The sequence below is a fragment of the Mercurialis annua genome, linkage group LG1-X (genome assembly GCF_937616625.2).
Source record: "Mercurialis annua linkage group LG1-X, ddMerAnnu1.2, whole genome shotgun sequence".
Taxonomy (NCBI): domain Eukaryota; kingdom Viridiplantae; phylum Streptophyta; class Magnoliopsida; order Malpighiales; family Euphorbiaceae; genus Mercurialis; species Mercurialis annua.
Window position 1 is genome coordinate 55,634,259 of NC_065570.1, and position 23,409 is coordinate 55,657,667.

The 23,409-nt window shown below is 32.7% G+C and overlaps 2 protein-coding genes across 2 annotated transcripts; one reads left to right on the top strand and one right to left on the bottom strand.

The window, feature by feature from the left end:
- The first annotated feature begins 4,800 nt into the window (after window positions 1-4,800).
- LOC126665091 (replication factor C subunit 3) lies at window positions 4,801-7,727 on the top strand. Its single transcript, XM_050357789.2, has 9 exons — window positions 4,801-5,109; window positions 5,331-5,547; window positions 5,741-5,820; window positions 5,914-6,073; window positions 6,466-6,547; window positions 6,830-6,959; window positions 7,066-7,129; window positions 7,256-7,324; window positions 7,471-7,727. The coding sequence occupies exons 1-9, from the start codon at window positions 4,914-4,916 to the stop codon at window positions 7,568-7,570; spliced, it is 1,098 nt and encodes a 365-aa protein (XP_050213746.1). The 5' UTR covers window positions 4,801-4,913; the 3' UTR covers window positions 7,571-7,727.
- Window positions 7,728-7,976: 249 nt separating this feature from the next.
- LOC126665090 (protein CELLULOSE SYNTHASE INTERACTIVE 3) lies at window positions 7,977-17,969 on the bottom strand. Its single transcript, XM_050357788.2, has 8 exons — window positions 17,848-17,969; window positions 17,335-17,546; window positions 16,611-16,669; window positions 13,238-16,310; window positions 9,980-12,527; window positions 8,740-9,194; window positions 8,551-8,667; window positions 7,977-8,410 (listed from the first exon to the last, which is right to left on the bottom strand). The coding sequence occupies exons 3-8, from the start codon at window positions 16,667-16,669 to the stop codon at window positions 8,258-8,260; spliced, it is 6,405 nt and encodes a 2,134-aa protein (XP_050213745.1). The 5' UTR covers window positions 17,335-17,546; window positions 17,848-17,969; the 3' UTR covers window positions 7,977-8,257.
- Between the last annotated feature and the right edge of the window lie 5,440 nt (window positions 17,970-23,409).

Below are 23,409 nucleotides of genomic sequence, written 5' to 3' on the forward strand. Positions count from 1 at the left end.
ACCATTAAACATGTATGAAGATTATATTTAGAGAATAGAATGTTAATTATATGTTATGTAAAATAAATTTGTGGTTTAATAAAATAATTTTTTGTTATTTCTGCATTTTTTGTGTTTGGTTGTATTTCTGTGTTTTTTATTCTGCAACACAATTTGTTGATGATGGTTTATTACTGAATAATTATAATGTTACAGTGTTGTTGATTTTATGTTGATTTTGTGTTGATAATCAGCTGGTAATTGTTTGATTTTAACATTAAAAAATTTTATTCTAGAAAAATATTGGTAAATTAGATAATTTTGACCGTGAAATAAATTAAAAAAAATAAAACTTAACTGAAATTAGATAATGATATGTTAGCATTATCATGTTGACATGTTGTTGATTTCTTGTTGATATTTTATCAATTGTCACCGTTTTTTAAAACTATATGTTCTATTTTATTTTTTATGTTGATTCGTTGTTGATTTATTGTTGACATTATGTTGATAAGTATTTCAATTTTTTTTCATACTAAATTTTATGTTGACATGTTGTTGATTTGTTGTTGATTTATTGTTAACATTATGTTGATAAGTATTTCAACTCTTTTTCATATTCAATTTTATGTTGACACGTTGTTGACATAATGTTGATAACATGTTGATTTTTCAATTATTGAAAGAAAAATAAAGTTTAGTCTTAATTTGTTGTGTTGATGAGTTGTTGAAATGCTTTTGATAATATGTTGATTGTTTATGACTTAAATCAATCAATGTTCTCATTTTACAAATATCTTGACAAAATTAGCATTAATTGTTGATATCGTGTTGACATTATGTTGATAACTTGTTAATATGATAGTAGTAATACTACTAAAGAACAATAAAGGTACAAAATATTTAAAATAAATGAATCAGATAAAGAAATTATCAGAGTAAGCAATCAAAATAATATGAAAAAACAACAACAATAATTCAAATGAAAAAATAAAATGATTCTTACATATAAAAATAAAAATATATTAAATATACACCAACACAATAGTTCACAAAATATTAAAAGTTTATTTCACAGACAATATTATCTTATTTGTCAATGTTGAAATAAAAACAATCAGTTGATATCAACATAATATCAACATAAAATCAACAACACTGTAACATTATAATAATTCAGCAATCAATCATCATCAACAAATCGTTCTGCAGAAAAAAACACAGAAATGCAAAAAAATGCAGAAATAACAGAATTTTATTATATAAAATCACAAAATTATTCTATATAACATGAAATAAGTATTAGATTCTTTAAAGATACTCTTTATACATGTTTAATGGTGGATAAATAGTAAAAGATAAACAAATTACAGATCTGAAAATGAAAAAAAAATTCAGATCTAAAATTAAAAAGATAAAAGAAAGATGGCGCGGCGAGAGAAAGGCAGAACGATGGAGGCGAAACGTCGGAGGCGAAACGACGAAGGCGGAGGCAAAACGACGAAGGCGGAACGGCGAAGGCGGAGGCGGCGGAACGGCGGAGGCGAAACGGCGGAAGCGAAGAAGCAGAAATCGTGAAAATTTTCTTTCACAGCTCAAAAGAAATCGTGTAGAAGAAGAAAAATCATATAAAAGACAAGAATTTAAAGTAGAAGTTATTAAAGTAAGGAAATGTGGTAGGTAAAGTAAAGATTTGGATTGGGCTGTATAAAAGAAAAGGAGAAAATTACATAATTATGCTAAACACGGGCTTTTTTTACACAAATGCTAACTTTTTAATTTTCTTACATTAGTGCTAACTTTTGGTTTACATTTATTAGCTAATAATAAGATATGTTTACATGTTTATCTGATGCATCATTACCCTTCACGTGTTTGTTTGATTTAATTTTTTTCCTTAAAAAATCAACACATGTAGATGCTTTTTCTTTTTTGCCTTACCTGTCACCATTTTCTTCTTTCTTTCATTAAAGGTCATTACTAACCTTTCAAAATTTCGGATTTCTTTTAAAAAACTTCATCGCTATCGGTTTGATTTACTTTTTAATTTCTAGCCACAGTTTCACATTTTTATCATTTCATTTATTTTTATTACGATTTCTTTTTAAAAAAACTTCTAGAGTAATATATAAAATATGCAATGGTTGTCTCTATTAGATTAACTCCAATTGTCGATCGGGAAAAAATTAAAAATTTAGGGTGTTAAATTAGTAAAAAAAGGAAGTGAAAATGGTGATGTCGATGACAAAAACAAATTCAAATTCTAAGATGAAGGGTAAGACACTAGAGATCAGTGCTTTGGAAAAAAAATTGTAGTTTGATTGTTTCTGCCGGCAAGGATGAAAAACAAGTAGTGATTGGAGAATTTATTAAAACTATAAAGATAACTTCATTTTATTATATTTTGCATAACTTTGATTTAGGTATTTTAAGATTTAAAACTTTTTCAAGTTATTTTATTATTTTATATATATGATACTTAATTAGTCGATTATGATGAATAAGTCATCTGAGATGAGATCTTAAGGAAGATGGATTAACTATAAAAGAACGACAAACCATTGATCTTTTGTCAAATGTGATGACGTTTTGACCTTTCATTTAATAAAAAAGGACCAAAAGGCCCCTTTATTTATTTTAATTGACAGAAAAGTACAGATTTTACCAAGTCTTTCAACCTAATTCAATAAAGAGAAATTCTTAGCTGGACAAATTTTTCTAATTGTTTAATCTAAATATTTTTATTTCTATATTTTTAAAATTAAATTTAAATCTTCAATTAAACACTAGTAGTTTTAGCAATTTCTAATCTTTTCCTTTTTTAAAATTAAACCACCTCAAATTTTAAGTAATTTTTGTTGTATTTTGAATTTTATCTCTATAGTTAATTAAATCTATATACTTGTATTCATAGTATATTAAATTATATTTTGTAGGTTATTCATAAAATGGCCGAGAAAATTTTTTGCAACCAAAACTCATCAACCTCGTCATTCAATCCATTTGCTGGAAGTGTATAATTCGATAGAGTTTAATTCAATTTCTTTGTTTTTATAAAAATGGAAGTATATTTATTTAGAAAATATGATAGCATTGCAAATAAGAAAGAAATGTATTATTTATGTATTTAAGATTTATCATGTCTAAGATATAGTTTTTCAATAAATTCCACTAATAGTATGTGACTGTGTTCGAGATACATCTTGAATACATATCAGATACATATGTTATACATATCAAATGCATGTTAGAAACAGCTCAAATACAATGTACCACCGATACATTGTAGATACATTACAGATATATCACACATATATCAATAATACATTACCGATACATCGTTGATATATTGTAGATACATCGATCGATTTTTAAACTAGTGAATCATTATAATTGTAAAGTAACTATTGGTATATGGTTTACAATAATTGAAAATATAAGGAAATGCTTATCTGAACGATAGTTATAACTTTTTAGCATCATTTTTTTCTCGGTCATTTTATGAATTTAAAAACTAAGTTTATTCAGTTACACCTTGAAAAATTGAGATGTATATATGACGTATCTGAAATGTATCTTGGATGTATTTGTGTTTTTCTATTTAATATATAAATTATACATAGCAAAAAACAGTTCAAATGTATACATTTTAAATATATATTAATTAATTAAATGTATTTTGACATGTTTCTTACTTGTATTTGTTAGATAAATCTCTAATATTTAATTTTTTTTATATATATACATATATATAGGATACATATTTATATATATATAGAACACATATTTTTTTAATATGATATATGTTATAAATACATTTCAGATACACGTCATATATTTTGATAGATATATCGGAAACAATAATGCTTAAAATATGTTAGAAATATCTTGTACATACATACAAGATACACATAATTTTTAAATGTTAGAAAACTAAGTTAAAAAAATGCAACCAAATTATAAAGATGTTTATATCGAGTAACAAATTAAAATGTTATTGATGCGTAAATTTTAATTAAAATATATCATACATGTAGCTTTAATTTAAATATGTTATACATACACATTAAAGACACATTATTAATACATATATATGAGAGTGTGTGTATGAATATATATATATATATTCATAATTAATAAAAGAACAAGGCACGCATCAAACATGTAGGAAGAACATTTTTTATGAATACGCTTTTTGTAACATAATTTATGTAATGCGTGAATTTTAATTAAAATATATGATACATATATCTTTTAATTTAAAATATATTATACATACACCTTCGAGACACATAAATAATACATATTAATAATATATTTATTTATTTATTTATTTATTTTTGTTAAAGAAAAATGAAAAAATAATAATCAAATATGTCTTTGATACATATCTGATACATAATAGATACATAAATGATACATGTTTGAATAGTTTTGACAAAGTAACGCGTGATTGGTGCACAGCTCTGATGCGCGTGGCAGACACATGTCAGACGCGCTTCTGACGCGTTTTTGACCTATTCTGACGCGTTTTTGACTTTTTTTGACTTGTTTTGTGTGTGCCATGTGTTGCATCCTCATTGGGAAGGTATTAAATGTAAAGTTTCAGCTTTTTGAGGTGCTCATGTAATATTTCAACAAACTTAGCATTTTTGTTATTTTCTTTCATTTTTTGAATATTTTTGTTATCTTCTCAAAGAAAAGAGTGGCCGATTTCCTGTATTTCATATAAAAAGCCCTTAAATTAGGCAGACAAAATGGGCCAATAATCGTAGTATGGGCTTAGTAATTCGGATCCAGCCTTCTGCAAAGACCCGACTCAAAACCGGATTGGCGCCATTAACATCGGCAATTTTGCAGAGGAACTTCCTTCTCCGGTACAGACCCGAAGCTAAGCAGAGACACAAAGTTTGAAAGAGAAGCAGAAGAAAAAGATGACCGACGTAGTAATGGTTATGGATATCGACGACGATGAGAACCAGAATCATTTATCCAAACTAAACAAGGGCAAAAACGTCGTCGTAGAAGCAAGCGCACCGTCACCAGATACTAGAGCGACTCCTTGGGTTGAGAAGTATCGCCCTCAGTCACTTGCCGACGTGGCTGCTCATCGCGACATTGTCGATACCAGTAATTATCATTTTTTCTGTCTTCTGTTAGGGTTTTTCTTTTCACTGTGCTTGCTATGCTTGTAATTAATTCAAATTCTTTCATGAATTTTTTTACTGTAACTGTTTCATTTCATTAAATTTGTATAATTTAGTCTCAGTTACAAGCAGTTGTGTTAAGAAAATATAGAATTGTTATGCATTTGTGGTGACATGTGTGTTTTTATTTTGTTGATTGATTAGTTGATAGGCTTACGAGTGAAAAGAGATTGCCACATTTGTTACTTTATGGACCTCCCGGTACTGGAAAAACTTCTACCATTCTTGCCATGGCGCGTAAACTCTATGGAGCTCAATTCCATAATATGATACTGGAGCTAAATGCATCCGACGATAGAGGAATTGATGTTGTTAGACAGCAAATTCAAGATTTTGCTAGCACCCAAAGCTTTTCTTTTGGGTAATCTTTTTCTTTTTAGATACTTGATTTCTTTGTTGTGCTGCTTTTCTATGACTCAAATCTGCTGTATGTTTAAGGTTAGTTTAGAGAAATTTCTGAATGCAACAATGGATCGTGGGTTTTGGAAAGGACATTACTGTTCATTTGGTTCTTCATTGTTATGGCTGATTAACAAAAGGGTTAATGTTTGCAGTGCGAAGTTGTCTGTAAAGTTGGTTTTACTAGATGAGGCAGATGCCATGACAAAAGATGCACAATTTGCTTTGCGTAGAGGTACTGTTTATTTTTGTTCCTTTTTTTCTTGTTCCCGCCCATGTTGTAGATATTTTTGTGGACTCATGTTACTTGTAATTCCTTCTGCTGTAGTGATTGAGAAATACACTAAGAACACACGTTTTGCGCTTATCTGTAATCATGTGAACAAGATTATTCCGGCACTGCAATCTAGATGTACTCGATTTCGATTTGCTCCTCTTGATCCCATACATGTTGCTGACCGACTGAAACATGTTATAGAGTCTGAAGGGTAAGTACTCTATATGTTGTTTTCATTTTTATGGATTTTTACCTTGTCAACTGGGTAATTCCCCTTCTTCTTTTTTGGGTCCTGAGGTGTATTTAGATTTTATAGTACGTCGTTATTTTAATAAAAGAATTGGGTTCGTCTTCGGGCCACTTAGATTTTAATTTGAATCAATTAGTAGAATGGAAGTGAAGCATAAGGAATTCTTCTGAGTTTATACAGGAAAAAGAATAGTAGCTCGCTTCTAAGAAGTGATGACTGTTTGCACTTTGCGGTATTTTGAAACTAGGAAAGAACGCAATGTCATTACAATAGGTGCTATATCAATAATTGCCTAATTCGCTTCTTCTTTTAAATATGTAATAATACCTGTTAAAATTGCGGTCCCGGATTAGGCTTGATGTACCTGCATCTGGCTTAGCAGCAGTTGTACGGCTTAGCAATGGTGATATGAGGAAGGCTTTGAACATCTTACAGGTTCTATAACAATTTGCTTTCATATTTCTTTATTTGCATACATGTTTTTTTTTGCTTTAATACGTACTTAATAAGAGGGTAATTTTTTTGGTGCTAAGTACATGTAGTTTTATCCTGTTTATGTTGTCTAAGTCAACTACTCAGCAGAAAATAATGTTTTGAATATGAGATTTTATTTTTGATTATTAAAAGAAAAGGATAAAGTAATTCTTGTTCCAGTTGTCCCTTTTGTGTTAGTGAATGCAAATGAGGTCTTTAATTTTTTTTTCGTGATGTGTGCAGTCGACACACATGGCTTCTCAGCAGATTACAGAAGAAGCCGTGTATCTGTGCACCGGAAATCCATTGCCTATTGACATTGAACAAATATCTTACTGGCTTCTAAATGAACCATTTGCAGAAAGCTTCAAAAGTATACAACAATCTATTCTGCATATAATATGTTTGTTTCATTAGGTATAACGTACATATTAGAATTGGCTTCTTTTATTTATATATCTGTATTTAATCCCTTTTAGGAATTTCTGAAATGAGGACAAAGAAAGGATTGGCACTGGTGGATATTATAAGAGAAGTGACAATGTGAGTACCATGTACTATATTTTTGGGTACCATTTGACATTTGCATGTTGAAATATCCCTGCTTAATTGTACCATCAGGTTTCTACTCAATTATTCTGATTGGTCCTAACTGAAATATTTGGACAGGTTTGTTTTCAAGATCAAGATACCATCAAATGTTAGAGTTCAGTTGATAAATGACATGGCTGACATAGAGTATGTGTTCATGACTTCTCTTGCTTTATTTTGCATTTGCAACGGTTATGCTAATTGCTTTATTTTGCATTTGTAGTTGACATTAGGGTATTTGCTTGTGCTGTGACTCATGGTTGACATTAATCCATGGCTTTTTCTTTTTGCAGGTACAGATTGAGTTTTAGTTGCAATGATAAGTTGCAACTTGGATCGCTTATTTCTTCTTTTACGCAGGCTAGATCTGCGTTGGTTGCTGCAGCAAAGTAGTTTAAATATTCTGCTTTTGCCTGATGTATTGCTTCTAAATTATTAGAGAATGAGACAGTTTGCAGTCTGGTTGTGCAGTGATAAAGTCATCCGTGTTTACAAAAGTAAAGTTTTGAAGCTAAAACCTTAAGTTATTGGCTGCTTGAATTTTCCCCTATATTTTGCTAATTTTTTGTTCCAAACTTAGATGGCAAGCACGATGGAATATCACATGGCAAGTATTCATTAGGGGTCAGCTAAAATTTGGTTAAATCGACTTAACCACTTTATTTCGATTATATTTGGTTAATTTTTTTATCAATGAATTAATTTCTGTATCAGAATTGGTTTTTTATGTTGTGATAAAGAGATTTAACATAATCATTATAAGTTTCCGTGACCAAGTGAGATGCGATGAAGACACCTGTTACAGCATTTCAATATTTTTCTCAATGCTATTACTCTATGATATTTTTTAAATTGCAAATGTCAACAAACTGACCTGTACATCAACTAAACACTTTTTTACTTTTTTCCTATGCCGTGGGAATTACCCTCGACTGTAAATTCATGAACATTCTATACTTTACATACCAGGGACAGCAGCATGTTTGAAACATGTATATTCTTAAGCATGACAAGCTTACTGCTTCCCATACTGATGAAATAAATATCAAGGACTGCTTTACCTATTTCCTGATTCAGGTATCATTCTGGCGTCCTGTTAGTCCAAGTAATTTCAATTTCAAGGGTTCTGGACGTGCCATCTCTGTTACTGTCATGATTGAGGCTGAATAACCCGCTGTATACTCCTTCAGTCACGACTTTATCAATTTGGATGATCAATCTGCCCAAAGTTGACTGCAAAAGAAATATCCCATTCATAAGAAATCTGAAAACTACTAAACCAGTTGATCACTAAGTCTCTAGACAAAGATGCAGTGAATAGGTAGAATTAATTGTCAATGTTGCAACAGAAATGCAATTCAAATAGTACTCACTTTGCCGAATGTATTTTTACTTTTGCAAATTATGTGAAGCTTTTGTCCCTTAGGTGCTACATCAAAAGCCCATGTGAACCCTTCTTTCCATTCTGGAGATATACTGTGGCTCACCACCTATCAAATTACATGCTCATCATTACAATATATGCGTCTGAAATACATGCACATAAGAAAAAAACCTCTTACCTTGGTTTGCCGAGGAGGACCATTGCCAATTGTCAATCTACAGAAGGCGTTTGTTTTTCCCATTGCCTGTTTAAGGTTGTTCCCACGCTTAATTGTAACAGTTAAACATCCGGGTAAGCAATGCAACAAGAGGCCTGCTCTTTCATGGAAACTCGGCGGACAGGTCTTCATCAGTTCTTGCAGAATAGGAATAGCTTCAGCTGCAACCATTGCTTGAGATTTTGCAATCTCTATTGCCATGGCAGACCACGACTGCTTTAACAAGCATAGGGTGTCCAATACAGACTCCTGAGCAACCTCTCCACCGGACTTGAGTACATTTATTAAGTAGGGAATACATAAGGTAGCTGCTTCCGATGCATGGAGCTTAGGGAAGTTGGTAAATATGACATTCAAGGTTCTCAGAACTTGTACATTGATGGTTGCTAAACACCACAACTCTCTCTCAAGTGCAGCTGAAAAACATAAGACGAGGTTCCCTTTATTTTGACTATAGAAGATAACAAACAAACCATAAAAAAGTATGATTACACATCTGTCAGGTTGAGTAAGATACTGAATCTGGATGAGTACTCGTTTGAGCATGGATTTCAAATCCTGGCTGAAAAACTATAATTTATGCACATCTACTAAAAGCTGGTGGAACCATATATGTCATCATGTCATCTTTAATTGGATAAACTATACCAATGGTGCCTAAACTTTTTAAAATCTTCTATTTTAATATCTTAACTTTTATTACTTTTAAATTAGTGTTTTAACTTTTAAAAAATTTATCAAATGAGTACTTTTAACCATTTTTTGATCATCAGACTATCGATAAGGCTAAAAAATAATAATTTGCTAACATGGTTTGCTATTTCTATGTTACATAGGAAAATGTATCATTTACACAAATCATTATTATTATTTTGCTGATATGATAATAAAATTTAAAGCAAGTATGGGTCTTACTTTTATCTTTTTAATACACCGATGACCTGAAAATGGTAAAAAACACTTATTGATATATTTTTAAAAAGTTGAAACACCAATTTCAAAGGAATTAAAGTCTGGATACTAAAATAGCATACTTAAAAAGTTTAGACACCATTGGTGTAATTTTTCCTTTATAATTTGACATCTTCGTATTGCTCATTTTGATTTAGCTAAGAGATAAAAGTTCAAAACCCCTCACTAAAACTTTAAGTGACGAGCAAACTCAATAATGTCAAAATATGGAAACATGCATTAGACTCACCTGTCAAAGATCTGATAAGCTCATCTGACACATATTTTTGGAGTGTGTGGTTAGAAAATAGAAATCTGATCAGCATGGCTGCTTGGCAAGCAACGTCGGCACTCTGAGACAACAATAGTTCCTGAACTATTAAAATGCCACCTGATTCTGCAACAGCTCTCCTATTAGTCCGACTGTGCATGACAAAATTCTGCAATGCACAAACTGCTACCATTGTCATCTCTTCAGATGGCTGATCTTCAAGCAAGCTTATCAGGGCACGGCATGCTGAAACAGAATCACTGGCCCTAGCAAGTCCTTCCTGCTGAGAGAGATCTCCAATAGCCAGTGCTACAAGTAGCCGGCAAGTTTCTGATCTAGTTAGTGGGTCTAACAAATACTGTGACAAAGGCGCAATAGCATATTTGGAAACCTTCATCTCTCGTACCCTAACATGATTAAATAAAGCTTCAAGCAATCTTCCAGATGACTCTTCACATTGATGACATCTAAGCAAATCCAATAAAGCATCCACAGCACCAGCTTCAGCCATTTGCTCTGCACTTGAAGCGTCAGTCTTTTCATGAACAATTAAAGCATTAAGAGCCACTTTAATAGTGTTATCATGTGTTGAGAGCAACATTTTCACTAGGACCAACAGAGGAACCTTGAAGTAGTACTCCGGATTAGAACGCATGACATTAGATAAAACCAGAGCAGCATTTTCCCATAATTCAGGAGGCGGCTGAGGAGCATCTTGAATGATAACTTTTGCAAGCTCAAAAATACCTCCAACATCAGCAACCACCTTTGGCCAGCTTATGGAAATCTGTTCCAGTGCCTTTATTGCTGTTTGTTGAAGGTTCAATATTCCAATTCCTGCCAGCCGCACAAGTGGCACGACTGCATTTGTTGTTGTGATATCTTGCTGAAAATGTTCTTGGGCAAGAAGATGAGATAGCAACTCTGTGCCAAGTTGCTGAATAGCTTGAGATGGAGATTCCATAAATGCGATCATAGGCTCAATGACCTGGCTGGGAGTAAGTTTCAATGTAACGAGGCTTTGTGGCTTCTCCAAAATATTTACAAGTGCCTGTAGTGCACTATGCTGTCCCCACAAACCAAAATCTTGGCGAAGCAAAAGCATAAAGAGGGGTTCTACTATGTTTGCAGCATCTGAACTTTTGGCGATTGCGCCACTATTTGTCAAAATGCGGAACAATTCTGCAATTGCAGAGCATAATGAACTAGGGGCAATAGGGAGTAGTACAAGACATTTATATATAATACCTGCATTGACCATATCTAATTTCCGCAGGGCCTTGTCTTTTCCCAACTTTATTAGAGCACTGATGCTACCCTCAATAAGTCGATAATTTGTCCCAGAAACCAAGCCAACAAGAAGATGCACGAGACTATCATAACTTGCTGCAAGCTCCGCCAGCTGTTCATCATCCAATAATCGCTCAAAAGCACAAACACCAGCCTCCACAACCGAACTCGTATTAGACTGCATAAGGGATACAAGAGGCTGCATGCACTCTAAGGCAATTGGATTTGCTCTAAATTTTGCATTACTAAACAACATAAAGCAAAACTGTGCAGCATATCTCTTCAATTCCAAGGAAGATGAAGAAGATAATATTTTGTACAATGTTTCAAGTGGATCACCTTCCAAATCAGTGAATAGGACTGCTTTTGAAGTATTTTCAAAAGTCAGCTTCATCAAGGCCACAAGAGCAGCCTCTTGCTCAGTCTCTGATGCAGCATTAAGCATGTCAATCAACGGTGGAACAGCCTGCCATGCTAACTCAGAGTCTCTGACATTCTCAGACTCAAAAAGTTCATGAAGAGCCCTTGCAGAACTTAATCTAGCATCTCTTGACCCCAGATGAAGAACTGCTATGAGTTGATTCAAGGAACTAAGGCAAGCTTCATATTTAATGATTTCAGGATTCCTGAATAGGATTATAAACAGCTCAACAATAGATGCCTCTGTAGAATCCTTAGGACTCAAAGACAAGTATCTTGTTAAAGCATCCAGAGCTCCAGCTTCTGCCATGATTAATTTATTTGCATCACTACCATTAGCAATGCAAGTTAAGAGTTCGACAGCAATTGGAGGGGCACTTGGTCTATCTGGGATTGGTCTCAAGAGATCCACCAGTAAAGGAATAGATTTGGAAGCAGTAGAGCCAAATCTTACATCTTCAATTTCGAAAAGGTGTTGGAGAATAATTTGACCAGGTTTTTGCAACAGAGAAAACTCTTCTGATAATGTAGCAAGGTTTGGCATATCTGAATCTTTGTAACCAATTAGTGTTATCAACCCAGCAACAGCACCTGAATTTGCAATTGCGAGAATTATTCCCTTGTTTCCACTGCAAACAAGACTAGCCACTGCTTGAGCAGCAAAATGTCTATCAAGCATTTCATCAGATCTTAGCAAATGAGCAAGTGAAGGTATGATCCTCATTGTTGTTGGAGACTGCACAACTGTTGCATCTTGGAATAAGATAGCCAGGAGCAAGGCACTGATCCATATACCTTCTGTATCCTCATATTCTGCCTGATAAATAATGAAATAAAATGTTTGTCTTGGCCACCAAATACTAATAAAAATATGTTTTAATCTCACTATGCACGCAAATTAAACCATATATGGAGGGGAAACAAAATCAGATAACTGCAATAAACAAAAGACTGTATTCTTAAAAAACAGAAGCATGAAGTTAAGTTTGGCCCCTTTATTGTTAACTATAAAATTACAATTAAAATCACTCGTCACAGAAAAAAAAGGGCGGGGGGGGGGGGAGGTTTCTTCTCACTTATAAATAATACTCCCTCCGTCCCAATAGAGTTTTCCACTTTGAGAAATTTTTTTGTCCCAAAACTCTTGTCCACTTTCAAAAAGTAACTAACTTTTACACTCAATTTTTCTATATTACTCCTATTTAAAATCCACTAATGAATAAAGTGAAAGTAAATTGCATGTGGACCCTATATTAAATAGGGGTATTATAAGAAAAGTAAGTGAAATTTTATAAAACCTATACACAATCATTGTTTTTCTTAAACTGTGTGATAAAGGCAAAGTGGACAACTCTATTGGGACGGAGGGAGTATATGTTTAATAATATTTTCCATGACTGCATAAGCATTCAGTCCCTCATCGACACTACCACTCACATTGCACTATGACGATTTACCACGATAAATATCAAAAAGAAAAGGGGAAGTTGAGAGCACAAAAAAATCAGCAAGATTATGATGTCAAACCTGAGGATTAGAAGTATAACTTGAAAGTTTGTTCGATAGAGCTTCAAGTCCACCAGCTTCTATAACAATAAGCTTGTTCTTATCATGAAATGAAGAAATCATTGACAGTGACCACAGCACAACAGTACTTCCTAAAATAGTGGCTGGATCAAGAACATTGAACTCATCACCTTCCTGGAAGGCTGATCTTTCAAAGAAACCTCTTGGAGTTCTGACTTCAACTTCTAAAGATGAACAGGTAGAATTATGCTTCATCATATCCACTAACGCATGTATGAGGGGCTTCGAGTATCCTGACAAATCAAGGGCATCCATTGCCATCTTTTTGTGTTCTTTTGCGGCACATATGAACAATGCAGTTCCTCCAACTCTCACTTCTAAACTGGAGGAGCTCATTATTCTATTAGCAAGAGAGCCAATCGATCTTGATCTTGCAATCAACAGATCACCTAGCACTACTGGCTGTTCCCCACAAAGCCGAGATAGAATTTCTATTGCCTTGTCTTGCAGCAAAGGGGCCCCATCGGCCAGGCAGTAAACCAAAGACTCTAAGCTAGAGGGTACTTCAGTGAGGGCAGTCCAAGGATGGGAAGCCACATTCACGCCCTGTTTTGTCCTGACCAAGAGTGCAACTACTTCTAAAACATCGGCAGTATCAGTGCCATTCAAGTCCATTGCATTCAAGGAATCAAGAATTGCAAGAATAGTAAAACGACACTGAGCGTCTCCCTTGAGCACATCAGGCACTGGGAAATGCTTCAGTAGATGACGAAGAGCCCGTGATGCATTCATCTTGCCTTCTGAAGTTCCTTCCCCAAGGACTCTTGTCAATGCTGCAACAACATCTTCAGCTAGAGCTTCAGCGGCAATCTGGGGATTAGAGAGAAGATTAGCCAGTGCAGCAACTGCAGTTTCAGCAGCATCAATGGAAGAAGTCTTAGCCAACCTTATTAGAGGTTTGACATCCCCTTCTGCAATATAAGGCATTTTGCTGGTAGCTTTAGTCTTGGTCGGACGAGACAAGGCGCTCAATGCACGAGCCAATTGCGTTGCAACAACTTGAGTATTATTACCTGTCAAAAGCTTCATGCAAGGATTTAGAATCTCATCAGTTGCAAGACTATCACAAATATCCTGTCTTGTGCTGAATATATCAGCAAGAACAGAAGCTGCATACTCTTGAGTTTCCTCATTAGAAGAATTGAGAACCTGGATAAGAGATTTCAATGCTTTATTAGCAGCAGATCCCCTATGAACAATATCCTTGAGTGGTGCCATTGTAAGTACATGACCTAGAACTCTTATAATGTGGGCCTTTGAGCCAGAGGAGTCTCCAAGAAGCAGAGCTAACAGCTGATTGATAGTAGCAGCATCAGCTGTTAGGACAAGCTTTTTGAGTGCCTTAGCGGAGGCTTCTTGACCTTCTAATCCACCACTTTTAAGGAGCCATAAGAATGCTGGGACTGCTCCAGCAGTTTCAACACAGACCCGGATATCTTCACTATGACAACACAAGTTCCAGAGAACATGTGCTGCATCCTCCCTTGCCTTCTGAGATCCTGTCTCTAACAATTGTACCAATGGAGGAATTCCACCAGCAGCAGTGATAGCCCACTTGCTGTCATCAACTTGGTCAGTCAAAATTGCTAGCAGCCAAACAGCATACTCTTGATGCTGCTCGCTGGACAAACCCAATAATGATATGAGCAACTGAATTCCTTCTCTCATTTTAATGGCCTCCCAGATGCCTATTCCAGGACGGCATAAAGTGGTTAAATAAATTATTGAAGACTCATGTACTTCCCCAACAGCCATTGTTGTAAGTCCAATAAGAGCCTTCTTTGCTTCGGCATGATTAAGTGATCTTGACAAGTGGACATTTCCATACAGGCTAGCCATTGCCTCAAGAATACGCTCCTGAATCAGTTTAGTATCACGGGGCTTCAAAAGCAATACCAATATGTCCTCTATTATTGTTGCATCAAATGATTCCTCATCAGCACCAGACTCCTGTTCAAAGACCATCAAAGCATAGGCAAGTGTTCCAATTATATCAGCAATTGGTTCAGACAGGCGAGGGGACTGTGCTAGTTCTCCAAGATACAGTATCAAAGCAGACATACCACCACAAATGTTTGCTAAAGCTCGTGTTGAATGACCCTGTAGCGCCTGGGCAAACTCTCCTTGCATGCATTCTTTAGAAGGAGCCACCACAGCCCCAATGAGCACATGAATACCATTTGCATCTACAACTGCTTTCTTAGCCTTTACTGACTTTGAAGATAGAACCTCCAAAGCCTCAGCAGCACTAGCACGGATAGAAATATCATTGTTTTGGCCCACAAGCTGAAGCAAAGCTTTGATTGCTCCAGAATCAATCACTTTAGGTATACTATCGCTAAAAGCCAGCATCAACCGCGCCAAGAGAGAAGCTGCATTTGACTGGGCAGCTGCATTATCTGACGACAGAAGACTCACAATGATATCTACTCCTCCAGCCTCAAGTGTAGCTCTCCAATAATCATCTTTGTCGCCACAAAGGTTTCTCAAGGACCCCGTGACAAATCCCTCCACCACTTTGTCCTGATTTTTCCGTGGATTGAGCTGATCCCATAAGGTTGGCACTACACCTTCTGTAACGAATATCTTCAAACCAACATGGTCATCTGAAAGCCCACCAGATGAAACTTCATATATTGCCTCAGCTGCTGCCTTCCTTGCATCAATCAATTCAGACTTCAAAAGTGTGAGTAGAGGCGGGATGCAACCACCAAGAAGGACCTTTAGTCGTAAGTCATCATCTTTGCAGAGTACGCTAAGACTTCCAGCAACATTGACTTTTGCCCCAAGCGTGCCGCTCCTGAGTATGGATATAAACAATGGCATTGCCTGGACATGAGAACCGATGACTGCCCTAGCCTCTTTTTTAGCTTTGGCCAGACTAAGCAAACGTGCTGTGATAAGTTCTTTCTCATGTGGTGAAGAATGTCTAGCATGGAGCTTTTCAATAAAGCGAGCAACTGTAGCCACTATATTTTCCGGGTCATCCATTTCTGGTATCCCCTTTGATCCCCTGGATGAAGTAGTGTATTAATTTTTTGCACAATTATTAAGCTTGGTAAAAAATGGAAAAATATACCCAATATCAAATTATCATTATAGAACATCAGGTTAAATGTATTTCTGCAAATAATTATCTTGACATTCAATTATAAATGGCATTTACATGCCTCTGTTTTTGGTTATTTGTTTTACATTAGTGTAGGCTGTGGCAGTTTATCTGGCAATGTACAGACATAAGTAATTAATGGCTTGAAATACCCATCCAAAAAAAGAAAAAAATCAAGCTTATTTCATTAATATGGATACTAACCTGGTTGGGGAAGTAGAGGAGGATTCCTCTCGCACATGAAAGGAGGGAGACTTTGACATCTACACAGAGCAGCATGTTTAGCTTCTATCTCAAGTTACTTGGTACCCCAAAAGAACAATGAAATTCACATGCAAAATCATCACTACATTCCATTTGCAATAGTGAAGTGAAAAATTCAGCTGATAAACGATTTCACAATAAGCACATGAGCCACAAAATCCGTAGGACTATGTTCCCAGCATTATAGTACCACAACAACAAAAACAGATTCTGATGATGATTCAAAGCAACTCGAAACACTAGTTGGATAAGAACGTGGGCACTGACAATAATAAAAAAAATCACCAAAGAAAAAAGTTACATATTCTAATTTCTAAAGGTTGTCGCTAGTCCATATTTGCATAGCAAAAAAATCAGGATTAGATAGATAATTGATCCATATTTTTCTTGAAACTAATGTTATGCAATTATCAGAGATTGAATTTACACATACAGGAACCAAACCCTGAAAATGAAGCAGCCGTGCTATCCTCCAAATTCAATATGTTCATTCATCCCACCATATACACTTCGTATATTAAACTATCCCCAGTCCCCACATTATAACATCAATAATTTGCATTCAACAAACACTAACACAAGCAACAATACCATTATTATTTTGATTTTTCTCATGCATTCATAAATAGAGAGAAAAGACATAGTAAATAGAAATATACAATACCTAGCCGAACAATGCAAGTGCCAGAGAGCTCCCTCCTTCTAGCTATTCAATACCATGTCTTCTCCACCAGCTCATAATCCCAAATTAACAAAATCAATTACCTTCCCATCACCAGAATTCAAGCTCATTACAACTTTGCTTTCCCTTAATAAATTAGCTCTGACATGCAAGGAGATGCAAAATACTTGAAACTTTATCCTCTTGCCACAAAACTGTAATAATTAACAAGCACAAAAACAATTAAGATCACACTTTCAAAAATTACTAACTCAATTAAAATAATATAACTGTAAATTCAAAATAAGGGATCATAATCAGATCACAGGCACTAATAAGTGCATTTTACAGAATGTAGGGCATAAAACAAAACCTCATTTCTAATTGTAATTCATAAACGTAACAGTTGCTTTTTAAAATTACAAACAATCACTAAACTATTGAAAAATATTTAATTTCACAAATAAATAAATAAACACATTCAAATAAATTAAATAAAAAATGAAAAAAAGATACCAGCAAAGTTGAAGCTATGTGAATGGAGAAGAAGAGCAGAGGATGAGAGAGAAAGTAGAGAGAGTGGGAGCTTGAGTCTTTTCGTTTCTCTTTAATTTCTCTGCCTATGTTTTCTCTTTTTCATTTTTAATCTAAATATTGTTACTTTTGTTCATTAATCTAATAGTTTTTTTTCTATTTTTGGTAATATTCATAAATATCAATTTGAAGTGGTAAATTAAAATTAGTTACTAAGATCAAGTGTAACTTTTTTTGTCTGTTTTATGGTTGACTGCTAAATTACCGTGCTGTAAAAAAACTATTTTTATAACAATTAGTAGCAATTTTTTTATATGTAATTAATGATGGAATCGAGTTTATCTTATAAAATTAATAATTTTATGTTTTTATTTAAAGTTATTTATTGTGATTTTATTTCGAAACAATATGTTTGATTTCGAGGAAAAATGAATATCTATCAGTAATTCACCAATATTTTTTGATGTAATTTTTTAAAAAAATTATCCTATATTTAATGTTTCTTACAATATATAGTTTGTATTTTAAATTTATAATAGAAAAATTGTTAAAAATATATAGTAAGATGATTTTATAGCTTTAAAATATTGTAATAATTTTTTAATGTATATGTTAATTTAAAAAAAAAAACTAAAATTAAAAACAGAATGATTAAGAGATTTAGGATGGAAATGAACCATCTAACTGAAAGCGGCTTAACAGAAATTGTCAATTTATATAAAAGGATTAAAGTTTGGAACTAAAGAAAAATCGGTTTGGCATAAGTTGTTATTAAGGTTTTCTATCATACGTACAAAGGTTGTAAGCTTAGTCAAATTATCACCAACTCAGATAATATGATTAGAGTTTTAAATTGGTTTGGTTGTACAAAAAATGCACAATATATTTAACAATTTTAGCATTCTAATCATGCCTTTTTAATTTTTAGAAATATATATAACTGACTTGTGATCAAATTATGCTTATGTAATACGCAATAACTATTAAATCAATGCCATCTAAGTATCACGCCAAACTTTACCTTTTAATTAATTGTTAGACGATATTAAAACTATTGAGACGAAATTATACTCGATATTTTCTGGTTTTTATTTTCAAATAACAGTTCTTACTTTCTTAATGCATATGATGCCGTTAGAAATAATAGATTCAATAGTAGAAAAAAGAACAAATTACTATATAGCTCCCCATGTTTGTCATAATTAACAAATTGCCGGAAAACGAATTTGTACTACAAAATGTAAAAATGGAAAAGGTTATGATTTGTTTTATAACGTTTTGAACAGTAAAATTAAATCGCTATAAAGTTGAAACGTCAAATTTATTTTATCGATACTCTTTATTTAAATGGGTGTTTGTTGGAAATTGACATAAATAATCAATTTTGATTGTTTTTAGCAGCAGCACCAACTTAAATACATGCTAACTATCATGTGCATCATCAGTGCATGTAGCAGAGGAAGACATTAACTAATTTCTGGCGGGTGAATTAACTGTAATTCACTGTAACTCTTCTGCCTGCCTGCACACTGCTTTCACCTTCACTGCATTACAAAATCAAATGCAGATAAAATCAATAATTCCAATTTTAACTGTTATCTTTTGAAGCGACTCGTTTCATATTTAAATGAATGATATCAAATTGACGTTGTTTAGTATTTAAGCGAATAATTGCAGAATAAGTACAACCCGAACTAAATATCATAAAATTTAAATAGACTATAATAAAAAAATAAAATGAATATGAATATTTAAAGTGGGGCTCAGCTCGGCTCGACTGGAGCCTCAGTGTTATCGTGCAACTAATTCGTGGAAGAGTAATTTAGATGTCATAGGAGCAATTTAGTTTTTATTTTCATTTTATTTAATTGGAAATTTATCTGTTAATACAACAAAAATTGTTTGTATATAATTGATTAGACCTTTAACATATTAAAAGTATATAATTTTACTATGAGTTAATGGCTATATCATTTTCATTTATATGATCATTTTGGTGATTTGCCTAATCTGCGTATGTTAATTTGAGGACAAAATTAAAATATACACTAAACAATATAACTTGGAATGTGAATGGGTTCCACTTCAAAGAGATATTTTTAAGGCAAAATGATTTTTCTTCATCCGTAATTTTGATTTCTTTAAAAATAATTTAAACAATTTTATTTATTAATTGTACAAATTGGGACAAATATATTTAAATTATAAATAATATCAATTTTAGAATTTATTTTCATAAATTTAATTGAATGAATTATTTGGTACAACTAATCGTTTATTTTAGTTTAAAATGAAAATTATGTGTACGTAATTAATTTAAAACTGTTATTTTGTCTATTTTTAAACTCAATGAAATTTTACTACATGCATCAAGCAACTAAGTAAACGCACACTTATTTGTTTTATTATTGGTGAGATGAGTGTAAAATTATATAAAAACAATATAGTGAATGTCTGCCATTTAATATTTTAGTGCCATTGAAAATGTTTATTAATTTATTTTGTGAATTTGTGCCAGGTTATAGTATTTTATTCTCCTCAGATCTTATCACTTTCTAATAATCTATTTTGGGGATTAAATTATACTACTACAACACATGTGGATCTATCACCTGCAGACAGTCAAACATTTGTCAGTGGATATTATATCAAATCAAATTAAAGTCTATTAGACAATTATGTACTGGAGATTTTAAATTTAAATTTAAAAGGGATTACGTGGCCTCAGAATGGGTTCGTGCCCTTTTTATTTATTTATTTATTTAGTTTCTCATTTGGAAGCACATGCAAAAACAGTTAATGACTAATATTTAAATTTTATAGTTCCATAGAAATGAGTTATAAACGCTGAGCATATTCTATTAAAATTGTAAATTTATTTATCTCACAACTTATAAGTGCATCATGTTAAAATTGTGAGTTCAAATAATCATCTACATTAAAGATTATCAGTTGAATCAAACTATTAGCAATGAATTAAAAATTTCAATTAAGAAAGAGCCTATTAAAGAACGCTCATAAGCTAGGTGTGTCAAATATTCTTGGTTAAAAATGAAACCATAAGAAGATTGGTATATGATTTTTTGCCCTGTAAACGAAAAAGGAATAAATGTTGTAATTTATTTTGGGCTGTTGTAAAAAGGTCAAACCTTTGATGAAAATTTTATAAAAGTTCAAATTATTTAGTTTTATCCAATTTGTCCTGAAACACATTATTTCGTTTCAATTTTGTCCAACCTCAATTGGCAATTAATTTTACTGATGTGGCGCCTACGTGCCGTGCCACACAATATGTTAACATGACAATTAATAGGTTAAAAGTACAAATAAATTTTTAATTTTTTTAAAAGAATATTTACATCCTCAAATTTTAAATTATTTCAACTTAACTATTAAAATTTAATTAAAAAAATAACTCAATCGAATCTAAATAATTTTATTAAAAATAATTCAATCGTTTCTTAATATTTTTATCGTAATTCTCCGACTTCTACCACCAGCACCGTTTTCGGCCGCTCCAATTTTTTCCAACCGTTCCTACCAACACTCTCATAATTATTTTTCCAGCTACTGTTTTTAATTTTTTTTTTAAAAAAAAAATTAAACCCAGTTGAACTAGTTGGAAAGAATATATTGTTCTTCCCATTTGGGAAGAACATGATGAACTCAGTTCAACTGGTTTTAATTTTTTTTTTGTGTTTTTTAAAAAAAAAAAATTAATTGAATTTGTTTTTTTATTTAATTGAATTTTTATTATATTTAGTTAGGTTTTATTAATTAAAAAAAATAAATTTAACAACTTTAATTTTTTAATGAAATTAATTAGTTCAATTTATTTAATTGAAATTCAAAGTATTTAATTAGTTTAATGAGTTTTGATTTATAAAATGTGCTAAAAAAATTATAAGTATAAAATTAGTAAATCTCAAACATCAAAAATTTATTTGCACTTTAATCTAATAATTGCCATGGTGGCACATTGTGTGGCACGCCACTTAGGGGCCACATCAGCAAAATTGATTGTCGGGTTGGACAAAATTGAAACGAAATAATATGTTTCAGGACAAATCGAATATAAAAAATTTGAACTTTTATGAACTTTTTATAAAATGTTTGATCTTTTTACAACATTTGGCCATTTATTTATGATGGTTCAATTTATGTTTTTAATATTTTCTATGTCTTTTATTTTTTTGTTTGCGTGCGTGCTACATGAGTTTGATTGTAGCATATATTTATTGTTTTATACGCGAGCAAAGCAAGCATAAGTAATCTTTATTTTACTTATAATTGTCTTATCTTATGACGTCCATAATTGGAGAGGACCAAAGAATAAGCCATACTTTTTTGACGGGAGCACATAGGATTCTGATGAAGAAGAGACACATAGTAATAGTAGGTACAAACTTACATTAGATTTGGTACCAAATTGAAAGATTTCCTTTTTTACAAGGAGATGAAAGTTCATGCAATCTTGAGATGGGTCATAGACGAAGACCCAAATCCTTTTCTTTTTGTTTAAGTATATAGATAAAAAGAGACTATTGATTTGATCGGGTTATGTTATCGGGCCTACTTTACCGACTTGTTCGCAAACCCACGCCACAATTAAATCTTCTTGTCTGTAGTCACGTGCTTTGTCTGGTCTCCTCTTACCCTCTTCCTCCCCTTCTACCTCTTCATTCTCTATAAGTCTTTTTCCTCCTTTGATTAAATTTTTTAGATTCATAAAAAAATTTAGTGTTTGTTAGAGCTTCAACTCTAAAATATTGTACACATTTAAAAAATAAAAAGGATTTGGATATATCTCTATAGAGTATCAGTGAAGATGAAAATTAAAGATCAGAAATAGTAAGTTTAAACGGATCAAGCGGTTTGAATGCCAAATCGGTACAAGAAAATATCGAAATACCGTTCCAACGAAATTGTTGTGTTAAATTTGGGATTTATGTCTAGAATTTTTTTGTTTTTCGGTTATTTTTTTGCTTGTATCTTTATTGTTGCCTATTATTTTGTAGTTTAATTTTTTTGAAAGATCATATGTAAGTCCTTATTATATGACTTTCACCTCTTATAAGTTAAATCTTTATAGTTAACTCTATCTTGGAAAAAAAAAGTGATACTAGATAATTTTTTTCTTTTTAATTCATCTTTTTTAATCTATTTGATGTGACAATAAAAAAAAATGGATTACCAATGGGAATTGGTTCAAGTGGTAAGCGGTTTGATACGCTTAAATAAGGTCTTGAATTCGAATTTTGTGAATGCAGAAAATTTCCACCGGCAGACTCATCTATTATGCCAGGTGCGCGACGGGGGTCAGGATTAGTTAGGGCGAAACCTTGGAAACCGGATGTGCAATAATAAAAAAGAATAGAGATGGACTAAAAGTTAGTTTTTGAGATATATATTTTAAGGAGAAATTAGACGAATAAAATACTAACATGTAAGAAGAGTTATGAAAAGTGAGTTAAAATGACGGGTTATAAAGTATTTTTTTTAATTAAATTTCGAATATTTTGTTTGATGTTAATCATTCCAATA

What these genes read in the sequence shown, in the direction of transcription:
- LOC126665091 (XM_050357789.2), top strand. Translation starts at nt 4,914, where the DNA reads ATGACCGACGTAGTAATGGTTATGGATATCGACGACGATGAGAACCAG. An exon ending in ACAATTTGCTTTGCGTAGAG is followed by an intron (nt 5,821 to 5,913) that starts GTACTGTTTATT and finishes CTTCTGCTGTAG; the next exon opens with TGATTGAGAAATACACTAAG. An exon ending in AGGCTTTGAACATCTTACAG is followed by an intron (nt 6,548 to 6,829) that starts GTTCTATAACAA and finishes TGATGTGTGCAG; the next exon opens with TCGACACACATGGCTTCTCA.
- LOC126665090 (XM_050357788.2), bottom strand. Translation starts at nt 16,669, where the DNA reads ATGTCAAAGTCTCCCTCCTTTCATGTGCGAGAGGAATCCTCCTCTACT. An exon ending in TCCTCTACTTCCCCAACCAG is followed by an intron (nt 16,311 to 16,610) that starts GTTAGTATCCAT and finishes TACTTCATCCAG; the next exon opens with GGGATCAAAGGGGATACCAG. An exon ending in GTTATACTTCTAATCCTCAG is followed by an intron (nt 12,528 to 13,237) that starts GTTTGACATCAT and finishes ATTATTTATCAG; the next exon opens with GCAGAATATGAGGATACAGA.